Source organism: Orbicella franksi, chromosome 9, assembly GCF_964199315.1.
Source record: "Orbicella franksi chromosome 9, jaOrbFran1.1, whole genome shotgun sequence".
Taxonomy (NCBI): domain Eukaryota; kingdom Metazoa; phylum Cnidaria; class Anthozoa; order Scleractinia; family Merulinidae; genus Orbicella; species Orbicella franksi.
In genome coordinates, this window is record NC_138153.1 from 25,625,565 (window position 1) to 25,642,533 (window position 16,969).

The following is a 16,969-nucleotide window of genomic DNA, read 5'->3' on the forward strand; positions in this document are numbered from 1 at the left end:
TGTGTACTACGGTTACCAGCCTATCCCAGCATCAGTATCAACCCTTAACCGGTACGCAACCTTCCTAGCAAGATCACTTTCAGCATCCTCCATCCCAGCCTATTTGAATGCAGTTCGCATCCTTCATCTTGAACATGGACTTGCAGACCCAACCAAAAACAATTTTCAGCTGGCAACGATACTTCGGGGAATTAAACGTATAAAAGGTTTGTCAGTATCCCAAAAGAAACCAATTACGCCTCAGATCCTGTTAGCCTTCAAGAATCACTTAAACTTAGATGATCCTTTGCATGCAACATTTTGGGCAGTCTGTCTGGTAGCTTTCTTCGGCCTTCTACGTAAAGCTAACTTGCTATGCAGAGGATTAACACATTTCAACCCATCAAAGCATCTGCGTCGAGGGGACATCTTCTTCTTTACAGACTGGGCCATCATTATCAACAGATGGTCAAAAACAATCCAATTTAGTCAGCGCATTTTGACCATACCTTTACCACGCATTGCCCAGCACCCACTCTGCCCTTATACAGTTCTCAAGCATGCTTTCAGCTTAGTACCAGCCTCCTTATCAGGCCCAGCCTTTGTCATCCCAGCTTCAACCAAGGGAGGTCTGGTCCCTCTGACGTATGGAAAGTTTAACTCCCTACTTAAATTATTGGCAACCACGATGAACTTGGATCCATCTAAATTTAGCGGATATAGTTTTCGATGAGGTGGGGCCACTCTGGCCTTTCAAGCTCAAATCCCAGCAGAACTTATCAAACGCTTAGGAGACTGGCAGTCAGATGCTTATAGATCTTATATTCACATCCCAGTTAAAGACAGAATGTAAGCAGTTAGTCGGCTGGCTTCGTTTGTTTAGATTTTCTTCCTTGCTCTGTTTTTTGTCTGGGGTTAGGTCGTTCCTCCCTTGGGAAAATTTCTATTAAATGGAAGGGATCACTTCCGACCCCTTTCCCGTTTACCCCAGACTTTATTGTTGTTATGTTGTTTCTTCGCCTTTCGTTTAGAGAGTTAAGTCTAAAATAATTACATTTATTTGTATTTAACTCTGGAGGAAGGGGGAGAGGACTGGTACTAGTTTTCTCTGACATGCGCTCTACGTACTTCATTCGCCATGTGCTTGTGCACAACGTAGCTTCGCTCCCCCCCTTCCACTCCCTATTATTTGTTGTTGTTATATTCCTTGTACATTTACCTTTTCCAGTTCGGAAAATTTCTATTAAATGGAAGGGATCACTTCCGACCCCTTTCTCGTTTACCCCAGACTTTATTGTTGTTATTTTGTTTCTTCGCCTTTCGTTTACAGAGTTAATTTGATCTATTTTGAATTGCGTGTCACTGAAAACCAGCAATCAGATGTTAGAGTTATATACCTCTATCGTATCGGTACGTCGCCCTCACGCTGTGCGCTCAACGAGATAATCCCGGGAGCCATGCCAGCGTAATCCGTGCATGACAAGATATCCAGGTTTGTTTATGAGTTATAAAAATAGATATATAAAACTAGAATGTATAAGTTGCAACAAGAATGTATAACAGTGATAAACAAGTGCAAACATGGAATGGTTTATACTGATAAGAAACTAGGGAGGCTAATTATAAGGGCTCGAGATTCCACTTTCAAGTATTATCACTTAGCCTGGTTCCTGTTTCAAGTGCAATATTGTCATTCTTATTTCTGATTGCCATACATTTGTTATACCGATTAGTATTGTGAGCTGTAAGGTGGTACAGACGCAAGCACTGTATATCAAAACAGTGACTCGCCAAAGTGCCTCTGAAAAGAATTTCAGTTGTAATTATCGATAATTTATAACAAAATAGAGCAAATGTATGAAAATGTCCACACCAACCTCGCTCTGGTGCCATTGTTCAAACGCGCTGAAGTGGAATGCGGGAAAGGTCTCTTAAGTTTTTTCCTCTTCAGATCGAGAATTCCTTCTACGATCTAAGCTAGGATAGCTCCTTTTTTCAGTAAATAAGAATGACATTTGTGACACTACAAAAAGTAGAGTGGCTCTGTGCATGCGCTATTACAAGCCATAGCTCACAGGTTTCTAAGGGAGGCAGCACTGATCTCCTCTCTTAAAACGTCCCAATGGTATTTACGTTAAAATTAGGTACAGTCACGGAATGGATTTAAGCACGCCAGCGTTCGGTCCAGTTTCCTAAATACAAATTAACAGCATTTTCCCCACGAAAATTATCCACCATGTTACTTTAGTTTCCCCTCCATGGCAATCAGTTAAGCAATATATTTGAAAACTACTTCAAATTTCAAATTTTCAAAAAATATTTCAAGACTGCAGACTCCAAAACCGGTTTGTCAATAAAGCCCAACCAAAAGTCACTATCGTGGCAGCTAGGTTTGTCATCTATAAAAAAAATAATGAGCATTCTTCTTACGTTCCGTTTCAAATGTTGAGTATGGTGTACAAAAAAGTTGAAAGAAAAAAACATAATTTAGATTATCCTACATTGGGAAATGAAATAGTGCCTATGAGATATGGACAATCTTTTTCGTTTAGGTAGTACATGCACAGAATATTAATTTTACACCTCGTTACTATGTAAAATGATCCTTTTCACTTTCAGTGGGCTGATATCAGGAGGATAACATTTTAATATCACTTCTATAAACAAATACGAATGCCTTTTCATTCGTCACATTTCAGTTAGATCGTTCGCGGAAACGCGGCTGTTCTGAGCTATGTTGCGAACGGAGCTTTTCCTATATTCTGCAGTCTTTCTGGCTTTGACGATATCATTTTGCTCCTTGAAGTATTCAACAGGTATCGTTGTATAATTCTTTTTCTAAATTTTTAAATAAATACTTATTCTTGAATCTAATTCAAACCTTTCTTAGAATGTTTCAGAAACTTCGTATCGATTCTTTCAATGAATTGAATTATGCGATTGAAATCAACACAGGTAAAACAAATTCCATAGATGCATTTGGTAAAAGTGTGAGCCGAGGAGTTCACAAAGACATCACCTTTGTCAACTTTAAGGCCCACAAGTTCTCCTACTTAAACATCACAAGTCTTGGTACTGATTACGTCCTCAATGGAACAGAATGCGGTTTTGCATGTGTTAACATACCGTCATGTTTCTCCTATAACCTGGCTGCATTTTCGGACATCAACGGAAGAATCTTATGTGAACTGCTCCCATCTGGCAAATACAACAACTCGGACAAGTTCGTCAGCAGCCAATTTTTCCATCACCTCAGTATTGCGGTAAGTAAAGTTCACTGACAGCCTCTTTGAATAAATGCATTCTGGTAAGAATTTTTTGTGAGTTAACTACAATTTTCAAGGTCCAGGGAGAAAACTTTTTATAAAGCAATGTATATTGTCAGTGTTTATGTCAAAAATAGTACAAAACTCGCCCACCATGCAAAGCTCCTACCTTTCTCATTTGTTATGTTGTTTTGTTTTTTTTCGTTGTGCAAAGCAAATCCACACAGGAAGATCTCGTCACTAAATATTCTCCTGCAAAAAGTGCGCTCGCTTTTAATTTCGCAAAATATCGCCCGTTTAACGGGGAAACGAAAATTGAGATAGAGGACTTAATTGATATCGCGGGGGGAAGATGTTAAATTTTAATTTGGAGTGGCAAGAGCAATATTTTACGAAAGAACGCAGCTTGTTAAAAGGGGTAAAAAATATATATATATTATGGAATAATTGACTTGAGGGGCCTAAATTTCATTTACCTGGCAATAACGAATAAAAACAATCACCAACTAAAGACTCGATATATTCTATTCTCGCACAACAAAAGCTAACAAGCAGTTTAGCTCCCTGTCTTATTCATTTTTCATGGCGCAATTAAGTTCGGCACAGAAAGATCTTCTCACTTTAATTTTCTGGCAGAGACTGCCACCCATTTATTTTAAAAGAAAACTTGCCTTTTATAAATATAGTGGGATATTGAACTTGAAAGGGCTAATTTGGTTCAACCGACAATATTACGAGTGAACATAAGCACCAACTAAAGATTCGAACTGAGAAAGTTAGCTAGACTTTGAAGCACGCAGACAAAAAGCTAACAAGCGTGAGGTTAACTACGCAGCTCATTTATTTTTAATGAAGCATAAACATCCCTGAAATGTTCACAGGAAGATCTCGCCACTTTAAGATCATAGTCAGAATTAGAGGAATTAGTGAATACTTTCACTTTTCTTACTCGGTACTGGTAAAAAAGCGCAACGTCCATACACTTGTGCTGGGCCACAAGTAACTGTCGAGATCCTCGTAATTTCTCACACACTTATTTTGGAAGAAGACAGAATCATCGCACATCCAGAAAATTCCTGCATGTCCTCTGGATCAGGATAAAACGGCCGACATGTGTTGTTAATTGTCAGTTTTCTCGGAAATAACCGAAGAGTTATCCAGCGAATCTATATTTTCGTGTCCGGTTATTAGCAAACTTTCATTAGGTGGAATATTATTTTGTGTGCGACGGATTACTAATTTCCTGTCAAAATGAAGTTGACAGACCGCTGTCATATTCTTTTTTTAGTGTATACCACACAAGTGAATAATGCTTTCCGCGCGCTCTGATTGGTTAACTCGGAGGTGATTAGCAAGTACTATTTACCTGCGAGCACCCGGCGCGAGAGATTTTAAAATTTCCGAACGCTTGTCACACATAAAATAACGTCCGCAAATTATTCAGTTTGTGTGTTATATACTAAAACAATTATTCACCTCAGTGTCGGTGAAGGTGATGGATATTTAAACCACTACCCACCACTATTCACCTCCACTTTGGTGAATAATTGTTAATTAATATCGATCTAAGTGCATTCACTCCCAGCGGGAAAAGTTTAAACCTTTTTGTTTCCTGCCTTTGGAACTTCTACGTTGATAGAGAGGGTCCGCCGTAGACTCGTTATTCATCATTGGGCTTGACTTAGCTTTGCCGAGCTTAGCTTAGCTTAGCTTACCTTCAATTTGCTAAAAGTCAGTTTATCTCTTAGTCTCCATGTATGAGTGGACCGTGCCAGAACGGTGGGACTTGCGTATCATTTTACGAGAAGAACAGCTATGTGTGCCTTTGCGCGAAAGGATACACAGGAAGTATTTGCCAAACAGGTAAGGCGACGCTAACACTGGCACGATCGATGACCTCGTCAATTAAAATTATCGGGGAAAATGTTGTCAGTTATTTGACTGCACCAGAGTTCAGCTTTCTTTTTTTTAAACTTTTGAATCTTTCATGCTATGTAGCAGGTTTCATGGAATAACATTAGTTTAGGCTTATAAACATCTCAAAGGGAAAAATCCCTTCATAAATGGCAAAATCCACAGCACTAGCACAAACATAGGCCTTGAGGCAAAAAGATTGCACTGTCAGATAGATGCAAAAATTGGTTTCTGGTCTGCTATCATCTCTCGACTAATAATTGACAGAAAATCCGGCTCATTGTCTTGGTGCAACTGATGACCAGTGGGCATAAGTTTCCCAGCCAGTAAGAAATCACCTGTGTAACAGATATTGCAAAGAGGAGAGCCGTTGCGTGCCCCTGGCTGATTTCATGATAATGACGGACATATTATGAAGACATTCCCTATTTCAGTCAGTATAAAGAGACATAACATTCTGAAAGTTTTCAAGTAGTAACTTTCTGGCGCCAATGATAGTAATCTCTTTTGGTTATAATATTGTTTTGAATAAGAATGGCTGTTAATTGAAAATGTTTTCGCCGAGTAAATATAGCGCCTGCTGACGTTATGTTTGTTCCTGGCTCCGTCAAATATAACATCAGCTATTGCATTTTTGTTTCTTTTTATCTTATCTTCTAAAACAGATATCGATGAATGCGCAAGCCACCCATGTAAGAACAAAGGCATCTGCACAGACCGAGCGAACGGATTCAACTGCAGCTGCGCTCCAGGATTTAGTGGAACACAATGTGAAACAGGTACGTGTGTCAGTGGTGTATTACATGCGCACGTACGAACAAATCCAATGTATTTTTCTTCAGATTTTGTGAGATTTTGCGGGAATTCCGTGGTATCCACCCAAACTATTATGCTAATAAAAAACATGGAAAATAATTAATATAACAATATGATCTACTTCTCGTATTTCAGATTGTTTTCACAATTGGATACCGTCTCTGTCACAAGTTTTTTATGGCTCTTTCGGGCAATTAGTAACATAGTAAATTGTTTATTGTTACTGTAAATTGCGAATGCGTTCATCGGGTACAAATCGAGCCTGCTAATGTTATTTTTACTCTTGGCTCCGCAAAATGTAACAACAGCTATAATGTATTTTTTTTCTTCTTCAACCGTATCTTCTGAAACAGATATCGATGACTGCGCAAGTCGTCCCTGTAAGAATAACGGCATCTGTACAGACCGACTGAACGGATTCAACTGCAGCTGTGCACCAGGCTTTAATGGAACACTATGCGAAACCGGTAACCAGAGCCAAAATCGATTATTTTTACTTCATATTGCAGGCTTTATAACCCCTTGTGAATTGTTTTCAAATAAGGCCTTCCAATTTTGTGTCTTGAAACAGATATCTGCGTAAGTTGTCCCTGTATGAACAATGGGACCTGCAACTTCAGCGATGCACCAGGCTTCAATGGAACACAAAACGAAACAGGTAAGGGCTGAAGATAGCATTACAAACCTTAACGACTTGGAAAAAAGGGAAGGCTGAGAAGGTGTTGTAAAATATGGACTGAAGCTCGTGGAGACCGCAGCAGATAGCACCAGGAACCTAAATAACTGGTTCTATAAATGTTAAATGAGCTCAGTCACGGTGTTTTGTCTTTCTTTTTTGGCCACGCACAAAATCTCCTTTAAATGGAAGGAAATCTGAAAATAATAGTTTACTAAGACAGAAAACCATCAAAGAGATAATAATAAACAATAAAGGAACCAGGATGGTAAAGGATGGCGAAGATTGACATGGATTGCAAACGGCGAATTTGAAAAATTTAGGCTAAACTTTTCAAAACGTGCGAACCGTGACTGAGCTTCTTTAATACCGAATTCCACCAGGATTATACAGCCTCGGGGGTTAAAAAGGATAAGATTTGCTTTCCGCCCTCAAATCATTTATTTTAAAACAGCTTGGCTGTTTTCCTTTGTAGTTCATATTACATTTACAACACCTGAACGTAGTGGAAGGTTTGGAGCTATCCAGAACTTCACGGTTCCAAGAACCGCTATCTACCTTATCAGGGCTTGGGGAGCCCTGGGAGGAACACACATATACAACTATGGATACAAGCCTGGGAATTACTGTGGCGGCAGGGGTGCGTACATTGAGGGCAAGTTCAATCTGACTAAAGGAACTGTGCTGAATATTGTGGTCGGACAGAGAGGAGGAAACTCAGTGGAGGTGAAAGGAGGGCAAACCACCGACAAGACAGCAGCTCAGTTAGGACTGTCCGTAGAGGACAATGCTGGCACGGGAGGAGGGGGAGGGAGTTTTGTTTATACTACAAGTAATGTGCTTTTATTAGCCGCCGGAGGGGGAGGGGGAGCTTCAAGTGGATATAGCGGTGTGGATGGTCAAGAGGGAACAAATGGCACCAGTAGTGTGGGGAAAGGTTCATCCCAAGTTCGGAATGGAGGTACTGGGGGGCAGCCAGGTGAATGCAACAATGCAAGCGCTAGTTACCATGGGGGAGTAGGAGCGGGTTGGTATGCTCAGGGGTGTGCCAGGGCAGGGAAAGAACATGGAGAGAGAGGCGGGTCACGTGGTCAAGGCTGGACTGGAGGTCGAGCCGGCAGCATGAACAGCGGGTACAACGGGGGACCAGTCCCAGGAGCAGTGGGAGGGTTTGGTGGTGGGGGAGGGGGGTCAGAGGATAATGGAGCATCAGGTGGCGGTGGAGGGTACTCTGGTGGAGGCAGTGGTACCCATGAGAGCCAAGCCGGAGGGGGAGGGGGCTCGTATTGTGGTGGTCAGGGTTGTTCTGGTGTAACTGGAGGGAACTGCAATAACGTTGGACTTGTGAAAATTGTTGAGTTGGCTGCTTAGTAAAAAAACTTGTCGTTTTCCTCGTCGCAATCCAGATTGGAAAAAAACAGCTCTCTTGATTCCAAATTTTTAACTTTGAAGTGATTTGTGTTAAGTGGCAAGTATACTAATAATTTTCCCTGGCCATTCAATAACTCTCCTCTCGATAGCCAAACACATCAGCGAGACTATTCCTTTTGACTTTTTGTCTTTGTCAGGCTTTTGGTTTTTAAAACTAGACTGCTTGCTTTAGTTATATTTGCCCAAGCTTAGGGTCAATTCATTTCAACAGTGGAGGCGTTCTTAAGAAAAGCTGGTTGATATTACAATACGGGTGAGAAACCAGAGTATACTTTCTAGCATTTTCGGCTCCGGTGTAGAAGACGCAGCATCCTTGGAGACCCAGGAGCTATTAACCGGGACGAAGCGTTATTGTTGGGCCTAAGTTTACTTCAAGAGCTGAAGAGCACCCTGGGAACTTATTCTTACCGAACCAGTTCCAGCAGTGGTCGAATTCCATCCCGCTGATTGGCCAATAAAATATTTTTCCGGCCAATCAGCGAGGAGGTCCAGCCGGGTAATTCTGTCGCCTTCTTACACAAAGTGGTTTTCTTCATCGATCGACCTGCTTGGCCCGTACAGCGGGAAGATTCTCGTGGAGAGTTCAGAAAAAAAAAGATTCAACGAAGCCGAGGAAGTCGCAAGCCGTAACATGGGGGCTGGTTCGGTAAGAATAAGTTCCCGGGGGTTTTTCAGCTCTTGAGGTAAACTTTCGCCCTAAAATATCGTTTCGTCCCGGCTAGTAGCCCCTGGGTATCCGAGGATGAAGACGCAGTTAATGTAGAACCAAAGAGAACAAAAAGTCAAAAGAACAAGGAAAGCAACGAAGACAATAGATTTGTGGGCCGGGGGATGTTCTTTTGAGACGTGCACTATATCATCTGCACCATGAAGGAGCCACATTTTTGGACCAACTAAAAAAGCTGCTGATAATTTTGTATTTTTTTTTTTTTTGTTAAATACAGTAAAGCGGGATGTAATTCTAGCCCATTATTTTCTTTTTATGCAGTAATTCTAATTTGATATTGCTTAGATAAACCGCTAGATTTCATCAGTGCTAAGAGGTAGCGTTTAGTTAACAAAGATAAGAAGTATCTAGTGCTTATATAAAATGTATCATACTTTCATGAGGAGAATTGTCAGTCTCTTGCTGATTGTGCTATACTGCTTTGAAAATTTGATCTAGCTTCCGAGGCCCTTGATAAATTTTTGCAAGCCAGCCCAGGGAGGGTGATATCGGAGTAAATTTGGAAAAAATTCCTTGGTACCTCACTTATGAATATTGGAAGATGTACACAGGAAGATGTATTATAAGGGGAGTTTATTGAAAAAGGGGAAGCTTTCTGGAAAGGGAGCTCTTATTTGAGGAAAGGTGCTAAATCGAATCATTATGGTATACAGTAATTACTTAAATCTTTACAGTTAAGGCATTACTGTATTTTGTAATGGTAAAGTAATAAAGTTAACTTAGTGCGCAATCGTTGTCATTATACTTTGTTCTTGTATTTTTTTCTGGATATACCATTATACCATTTTCCGGATACACCATTATTGTAAGTAATGTATGCACTGCATTCTAACTAATATAAGTAGTTTAAGCCTTTGTATTGTAAGTGACGGAATTAATCACATTGAATACGAAGTATTATAAATATTGTGAGTATATCTATTAGTCTTGTGAGTAGCGTAGCTGTGTAAGTATGGCAACTAGTGTGTGTAATAATGCATAATAATTAAAAACAGAAATACCATTTGCAAGCGCTATTCTCGATCAATCTTTTTTTATCATAAAAATAGGGCTTTAAAACTGACTGAAAGCACAATTAATACAAGGAGAAAATAACCGATTTTTTTTTTCTATCCAAAAACATGCGACCTTTCGGATCAATATTCAAACGTCATCTGATCAAGACTGGTGGTAAAAGATAATCCGTCTCAGTATTCCTGTTGTGAAGTGCATGTTTCCAACCGCCTTAATTAAATCCTATACTAAATAAGGAAATGAGAAGATTTGCGTTAACTACGGTTGAACTCTCATCCTCTACTGCGTGAGCGCAGGAACAGGAGGACTAAAAAGTAAAGCGAGTAAGAACATGCACAATGAACGAACATTTACGATTTCGGGTTATACTAGGGATAATAACAGATTCGCGCGAAAGTTTCCTCACAGAAAAGATCATCGACATGGATCTAATCGCAGTGAAATGTTGTAACCTACTTGACGTCACGTGGAGACCAATGACTAAAAGTTCTTCATTTCCACGGGATCCCAGGACTGTTTTGTGGTTGCTATATAGACTGTCTGGCTCGTTATGAAGGCTAGAGCTGATACGATGAACTATTTATTAACTTACAGTCGAGGAATGTCAATTATAACATAACTAAAGCAAAGCGCGCGTTCTGATTGGTTAATTCATCGTCTACTATTTGCCCATGGGTGTACGCTGCTGACGTGTGTGCTAATGTGATGTAGCTCAATAAAATTAAGGACTTCTTTTGCTCCAATGTGTCAATATTATGTTACAAAATAAATTGGGCTGCGTCTGTGGCACTTTGCTCCGACGAAGACCTAACACTCGAAACGCCAGCTTTACAAACTCTCTACAGCGCCAGAACTGTTAACTATTGAATTATGGATGCACTTGGGAGGTTTGCTAAGCACTCAAGAAGCTAGAGTCGGCTATCGCCTCGTGCGACTCTTACGCTTCTTTCGTGCTTAGAAACCTCTCGCGTGCATCCATAACTCAATAGTGTACGCTACAGTGCCGTAGTGAGTTTGTAAAGCTGACGTTTCGAGTGTTAGGCCTTCGTCGGAGCAAAGTGCCACAGACGCAACACGTGATACCATTGTAGACTTGACAGAAGACTCGATACTTCCTTCCCATTACTGTCAGAGGATCATGGCAAAAAGTAAAGTGAAGACTCCATACAAACCCCAGGGGTACTTTCATTTAAAGAGGACGGGGGTACTCGTGGGAAATCTTGAAAAGAACCCCTAAGAGGCACCAAGATCCTGTTTTGTGGGCGTGGCTTGAAATGTTTTTCACCCCTAAGAGGTACCAGTTCTTAAACAACACATTAGCTCGTCTTACTTTTTCCTACTCAATACCCTAAAAGCTCCCGCTGTGAACCTAATAGATACCAAAACCGCTTTTTAACCCCTTAGAGCTACGAAGAGCATCATCGCCCCTTTTATAGAGGAGTCTCCCCCCGGGATACAAACCTCCCTGCTTTCCATGCAGGTATTATTCTGTTATTACAGCAACCAGTCTGATGCTATAGCTGGTTTTCACATTACGTCACTAAAATTCGAACTAAAAAACTATTGATCTTCCTGTGTTTTTCCTTAAATGATTTATAAGAGCAGCTGAAAACTAATATTCGTACAAATTTTCGCTCCGAGTGGATTCATGGTTTTGTGATACACCACGCTTGAATTTCCAAGCTTTTGCGTGACGCGGCATTTACATGACGGCCTAGAGAGCTGTCATGATGGTTAAAAAAGTGACTTATTTCGGGAAACTTGGCTATCTGAACAGTTCATGGCTTAGAAAAAGTATTATTTTAATGTTTTAGAGTTCGTCGAGGGATAAATTCACGCTTTTGTAGCAAAACTCAGTGACAGATGTTTCTGTTGGTTTCCGGTCGCCATGTTGGTGCCCATACGGATGGGCACCAGCATGGCGTCTCCATACAAATCTTTATAAATTTGGGTAAAAAATTTCTCCGCACATCCCGCATATGAAAAATTGCTGTGACCAGAATTTTGGGGAGAGTCTTTGCATATTTACCTTCTTCCATTTCCCAGATTCTGGACTTTATCTATTGACCGGTTTTGTTTTTTATTTTGATCTATTCTGAATTGCGTGACACTGAAAAGCAGCAATACAGTATATCATTTCAAGCTCAACCCGATTCTCGTTCTCCTGCAAAGAGTTTACAAAATTTCAAAAATGGCCTCGGATTCAAATATGCATTTATTAATTCAAGATGTCACATGTAGTAAGGAATTTGCTGGAAAATACTTGTGACGTCATAGTAATCAGCCTCACACAGGACTACATGGAAGTGAAGGAAAAACTTGTCTCCAACGGAGAATCTGTACTGGCAAACTTGACCAGCGAAGCAGTCAGGATGGTAGATATGTTCACGAGCCTGCATGACCATTTCCAGCGGTGGTATTGTCTTGGAGCAATGTGAACAAATTCCAGTGGCACCAAACAGCCTGTAATGAGGAAAACACAAAGCCGCAGAGAGTTAAAGGACTTAAAAGCTAAGCAATAGTAAATAGAAGTAAAACCCACTGGCTGGCCATTGGAAAGTTCGAAATCTGTTGGCTGAACAGACAGCTATAATAGCCCTTTTAAAACTAGAGATGCATAAGCCGTCCAGATGAGTTATGTATTTGCTGTTTTATACGACACGGAAAAAGAAAAACGGAAAACGTCCACTAAATTCAAAAGCAAATAGTTTGTTTTGACGTATTTTCCGTCATCTGCTGTCTATAACCACCCCAATGCATAATTCGTCTCATGTGTGTCTTTGCACGGACGATTATCTATCTTAACCATTTTCTTCTCTAAGTTCGTCTTTCAAGACACGCTAAAGCAGATTGTTCGTCTTGACGTATCATTTGACTAGTTTCTTTAAAACGAGACGCACTAAACAAATTTTGGGTTTTAAACCTTTAAAAAAAAAAAGATTTTAAACGGCCAATACCTTCGGAGTGTACGTGGCTTTTTCCGTGATCGTAGCGGTCGGAGCATATTACATGGAGCTTCCATTTGCAATGCTTAATCTGGTAGTCAACCCTTCACCCTATCTTTTTTTATTATTATTATTTATTTTTGAAAAGTGATCGGCTGATCGCTGTTCCCGGACGTTTTCTAGCCTCTAATTTGAAATGCCCAATCTAAACAAAACTAGGTCAATGGTATTACTAAAAGCAAGAGTAATCAGAGAAAGCGAGCAATCATTATATTGAATGAGGTTTTTATGATATAATGAATAGTCCACGCCGAGGACACCACTGAGGTTTGAAACCTAGTGAAGATAAAGTCTGTTGTGCCGCGAGGGAGAATTGAACCAATAGCTGGTTTTCACATGACGTCACTAACATTCGAACTACAAAACTATTGATCTTCCTGAGATTTTACTTAAATGATGTATGAGAGCAGCTGAAAACTAATACTCATACAAATTTTCGCTCCAAATGGGCTCTTGGTTTTGTGATAAACTACGCTTGAATTTCTAAGCTTTTGCGTGACGCGGCATTTACATGACGGCCTAGAGAGCTGTCATGATGGTTAAAAAAGTGACTTATTTTGGGGAACTTGGCTATCTGAACAGTTCACGTCTTAGAAAAAGTACTATTTTAATGTTTTAGAGTTCGTCGAGGGATAAATTCACGCTTTTGTAGCAAAACTCAGTGACAGATGTTTCTGTTGGTTTCCGGCCGCCATGTTGGTGCCCATACGGATGGGCACCAGCATGGCGTCTCCATACAAATCTCTATAAATTTGGGTAAAAAATTTCTCCGCATATCTCGCATAAGAAAAATTGCTGTGACCAGAATTTTGGGGAGAGTCTTTGCATATTTACCTTCTTCCATTTCCCAGATTCTGGACTTTATCAATTGACCGGTTTTGATTTTTATGTCTAAAATAATTACATTTATTTGTATTTAACTCTGGAGGAAGGGGGAGAGGACTGGTACTAGTTTTCTCTGACATGCGCTCTACGTACTTCATTCGCCATGCGCTTGTGCACAACGTAGCTTCGCTCAACGCAAGTTTCTTTCCAGAGCTCTTCTTTACAATACGTATCTCGATGTTTACACTATGGCTTCTAGAAAGAGCAGCAGGAGAACAAAACCTCCGCTAAAACTGAAAGATTTCGACATCGACGGTTTCATAGCAGAATCAACACCGCAACAGATGAGCGAAGCAGTTGAACGTGAACTGAGTCAGGTCGAGTCCATGATAAAAGACCTCTCTCCGACAAAATTTAAAGCAGAGCAGTCCACTGTAGAGCAAGAGAGAGCGGTAGAAGATCTTCGAAACCAGAACTTCAAGCTAGAATTGGACCTCACTCGTACCAAACTCGAGCTGTTGAAGCTACAGCAAGATTCAGCGCAGCCCAGTGCCCCCAAGATGGCGACGACGATCACAACAACGCCTAATGATAATCCTATCACAAAACCAACCTTAAAAAGCCTTCAGCAAGATCCTACCGTTCAATCGGAGCTTAAATCTCTCATGGACTCTTTGGGAGATCCAGTTTTACTGGGTTTAACTGAAGAGGAGCAGGATCCAGCTCAACAGCTGTTAGAGCCCACTATTTCAAGAGGTAAACGTCCTTTACTTATACCTGATTTCATTAGTTCCCTCCCCATCGTTCTGCAGGAGGATAAGGAGACCGTGCTTGGAACCTCTGGTGATGCTAGAATTGTGTTAAAATCCTCTCAAGAAAAGAAGCTATCCCTTGACAAAATTTCATTCCCACAGTGGTCAGCGGCTAACTTTCGCATTATGCATACTCTCATGAAAGATGGGCTTCTTTCGTCCACCCAGGAAATTCTCGATTATATTGTGTATAGTTCAAAAATTTCTGAACTAGCGAAGTGTTACCCTTTGCCAAAAGTGATGCAGTATGATGATTTCTACCGCAAAATGCAATTTGCCACAAGCTGTAAATGGGGATCTGACAGCCAATTCATATCCCATCAAACGCTTCACACCCCAGATCAATCGACTCCCACATCCACACGCCCACCGCTTCGCAAAGCGTCCCGCCCAGTCATAAACCAAGCAACAGGGAAGCAGGTTTGCTTTGAATTCCAACGGCGTGAAGGTTGCCGCTTTGGCTTCTCCTGTAGATATGATCATGTTTGCATCAAACCACAATGTATGCGAACCCACCCACAACGGCAACACCAGTCTGCTACTGCTCAAGACCCCCAATACTGAACCCACACTCAACTGCAGAGATCTCTCCAAATTGTACTTTAACGGCAGAACTAGTAGTAGATATCTCGACCACATTGTTACATGCAGGGACCGATCCCGCCTTAATGACATGCTGTCCCGCAGAGTGTGGGGAAAGTTTACCTATTAAAGCAGGGGCCTTTTTGGAATCTGTGCAGCAGCCCCAAGCAGCCAAGGTCTCCACAGACTTAATTTTTGGGACCTGGGCAGCAGAACTATCAAGTGACCCGGACATGAAATTTATTCTCGATGGTGTTAAAAATGGATTTCAGCTACTCCCTCCTGATTCAACGGTCTCACATGCCTTTACACACAACAATAAATCTGCTCTACGACCTGGAGCTAAAGATCAAATTGAAGCGCAACTGGTTAAGGCTCTTCAAGAAGACCATTTTGCTGTAGCAGACAAGTCCCACATGCCCATAATCGTTAATGGACTTGGGGCTGTACCTAAAAAGGACTCGAATGAATTACGGATGATCATGGATTGCAGCCGACCGTTAATGGCAAATGCCAACTCATACATGGATTTAGAACATTACAAGTATGTTACTGTTGATGATGCAGCAAACCTCTGTCAACCAGGTTGTTGGTTGGCAAAAGTTGACTTAAAACACGCTTACAGAAGTGTTGGTACTCACCCCGACAGCTGGCGAGTTACAGGGATGTCTTGGAGTTTCAAGGACTCTAAACATTCTACCTACCTCTATGATAAGCGACTCCCGTTTGGAGCCAGGGCCTCTCCAATGATTTTTCATCGCCTTACACAATCAGTCTGTCGAATGATGGCCCGAAGAGGGTATACTGTGTTGGCGTACCTGGACGACTTCCTCATTATTGAACCAACTCAGCTTCAGTGCAAAGCAGCTTTTGACATTCTACTAAACTTACTAGAGTCTCTTGGCTTCACTATCAACTGGACAAAAGTTGTCTTCCCAGCCCAATGTCTTGTTTTCCTGGGAGTTGAAATTGACACTGTTAAGTGTGAACTCCGCCTCCCAGAGGATCGTGTATCTGAGTTGTTATTCGTTCTCAAGGAAACCAGTTCAAAACGTAAATGCTCCAAGCTTCACCTCCAACGACTCATTGGCAAGCTCAATTGGGCAGCACGTGTTGTTCGAGGGGGCCGCACGTTTCTCAGGTGTCTTATCACCTTGGCAAATGCTGTTAAACGCCCGTACCACCGTGTTTATTTAAACCTATGCGCCAGAGCTGACCTCCTGTGGTGGACCTCCCTCTTACCTGCACACAACTGTAAAACATTGTTCCCCTCAGCAACCCCAGAACTCCCTACAGCAGTGCTTACGGATGCTTCCCTGTCTGGTGGGGGGTGCGTATGGGAAACTGACTGGATGTATGTTAACTGGGCCTTAGACTACCCAGCTCTCTGCTCTCTGCACATCAATTACAAGGAGACATTCACAATCATTTTGGCAACCCATCGTTGGGCACCCTTTTGGTCAGGTTATCAGGTGGTCGTCAAGTCGGACAGCCAGGTGGCTGCGGCTATCTTAAACAAAGGTTCAACCTGTTGCCCAGTAATAATGGACTGGATTCGTTCTCTGTTTTGGCTTAAGGAGTATTACAATTTCAGCCTGTTAGTCAAACACATTCCAGGAACAACCAATACCCTAGTAGATAGTGTTTCACGCCTTGACAATGTACACTACTGGCCAACATTCCAGGCATGGCTCTCCGAATCCCCTGTATCATATGATTTAGAATCTCACATGTCTTCATTGTCTCTTGCACTCCTTAGATACAAAGGATCAGCAGCAACTTGAGCGCGAAGTCATCAATTTCTGGCGTCAAGCATATGCCCCTACTACGAAGTCCACCTATATGAGTCAAATGCGCTCATACCTCTCCTTTTGTGTGTACTACGGTTACCAGCCTATCCCAGCATCAGTATCAACCCTTAA

General features: G+C 41.4%; 2 protein-coding genes across 2 annotated transcripts; both read left to right on the forward strand.

The window, feature by feature from the left end:
• The first annotated feature begins 2,870 nt into the window (after positions 1 to 2,870).
• Positions 2,871 to 9,124, forward strand: LOC145497202 (uncharacterized). Its single transcript, XM_081477013.1, has 6 exons — positions 2,871 to 3,242; positions 4,994 to 5,108; positions 5,825 to 5,938; positions 6,329 to 6,442; positions 6,547 to 6,633; positions 7,127 to 9,124. The coding sequence occupies exons 1-6, from the start codon at positions 2,871 to 2,873 to the stop codon at positions 8,020 to 8,022; spliced, it is 1,698 nt and encodes a 565-aa protein (XP_081333139.1). The 3' UTR covers positions 8,023 to 9,124.
• Positions 9,125 to 15,133: 6,009 nt separating this feature from the next.
• On the forward strand, positions 15,134 to 16,831 carry LOC145498580 (uncharacterized). The gene has a single exon (XM_081478486.1). It carries the CDS (start codon positions 15,134 to 15,136, stop codon positions 16,829 to 16,831), a length of 1,698 nt encoding a protein of 565 aa, XP_081334612.1.
• Positions 16,832 to 16,969: the final 138 nt, after the last annotated feature.

What these genes read in the sequence shown, in the direction of transcription:
- LOC145497202 (XM_081477013.1), top strand. Translation starts at nt 2,871, where the DNA reads ATGTTTCAGAAACTTCGTATCGATTCTTTCAATGAATTGAATTATGCG. An exon ending in TGGAACACTATGCGAAACCG is followed by an intron (nt 6,443 to 6,546) that starts GTAACCAGAGCC and finishes GTCTTGAAACAG; the next exon opens with ATATCTGCGTAAGTTGTCCC. An exon ending in TGGAACACAAAACGAAACAG is followed by an intron (nt 6,634 to 7,126) that starts GTAAGGGCTGAA and finishes TTTCCTTTGTAG; the next exon opens with TTCATATTACATTTACAACA.
- LOC145498580 (XM_081478486.1), top strand. Translation starts at nt 15,134, where the DNA reads ATGACATGCTGTCCCGCAGAGTGTGGGGAAAGTTTACCTATTAAAGCA.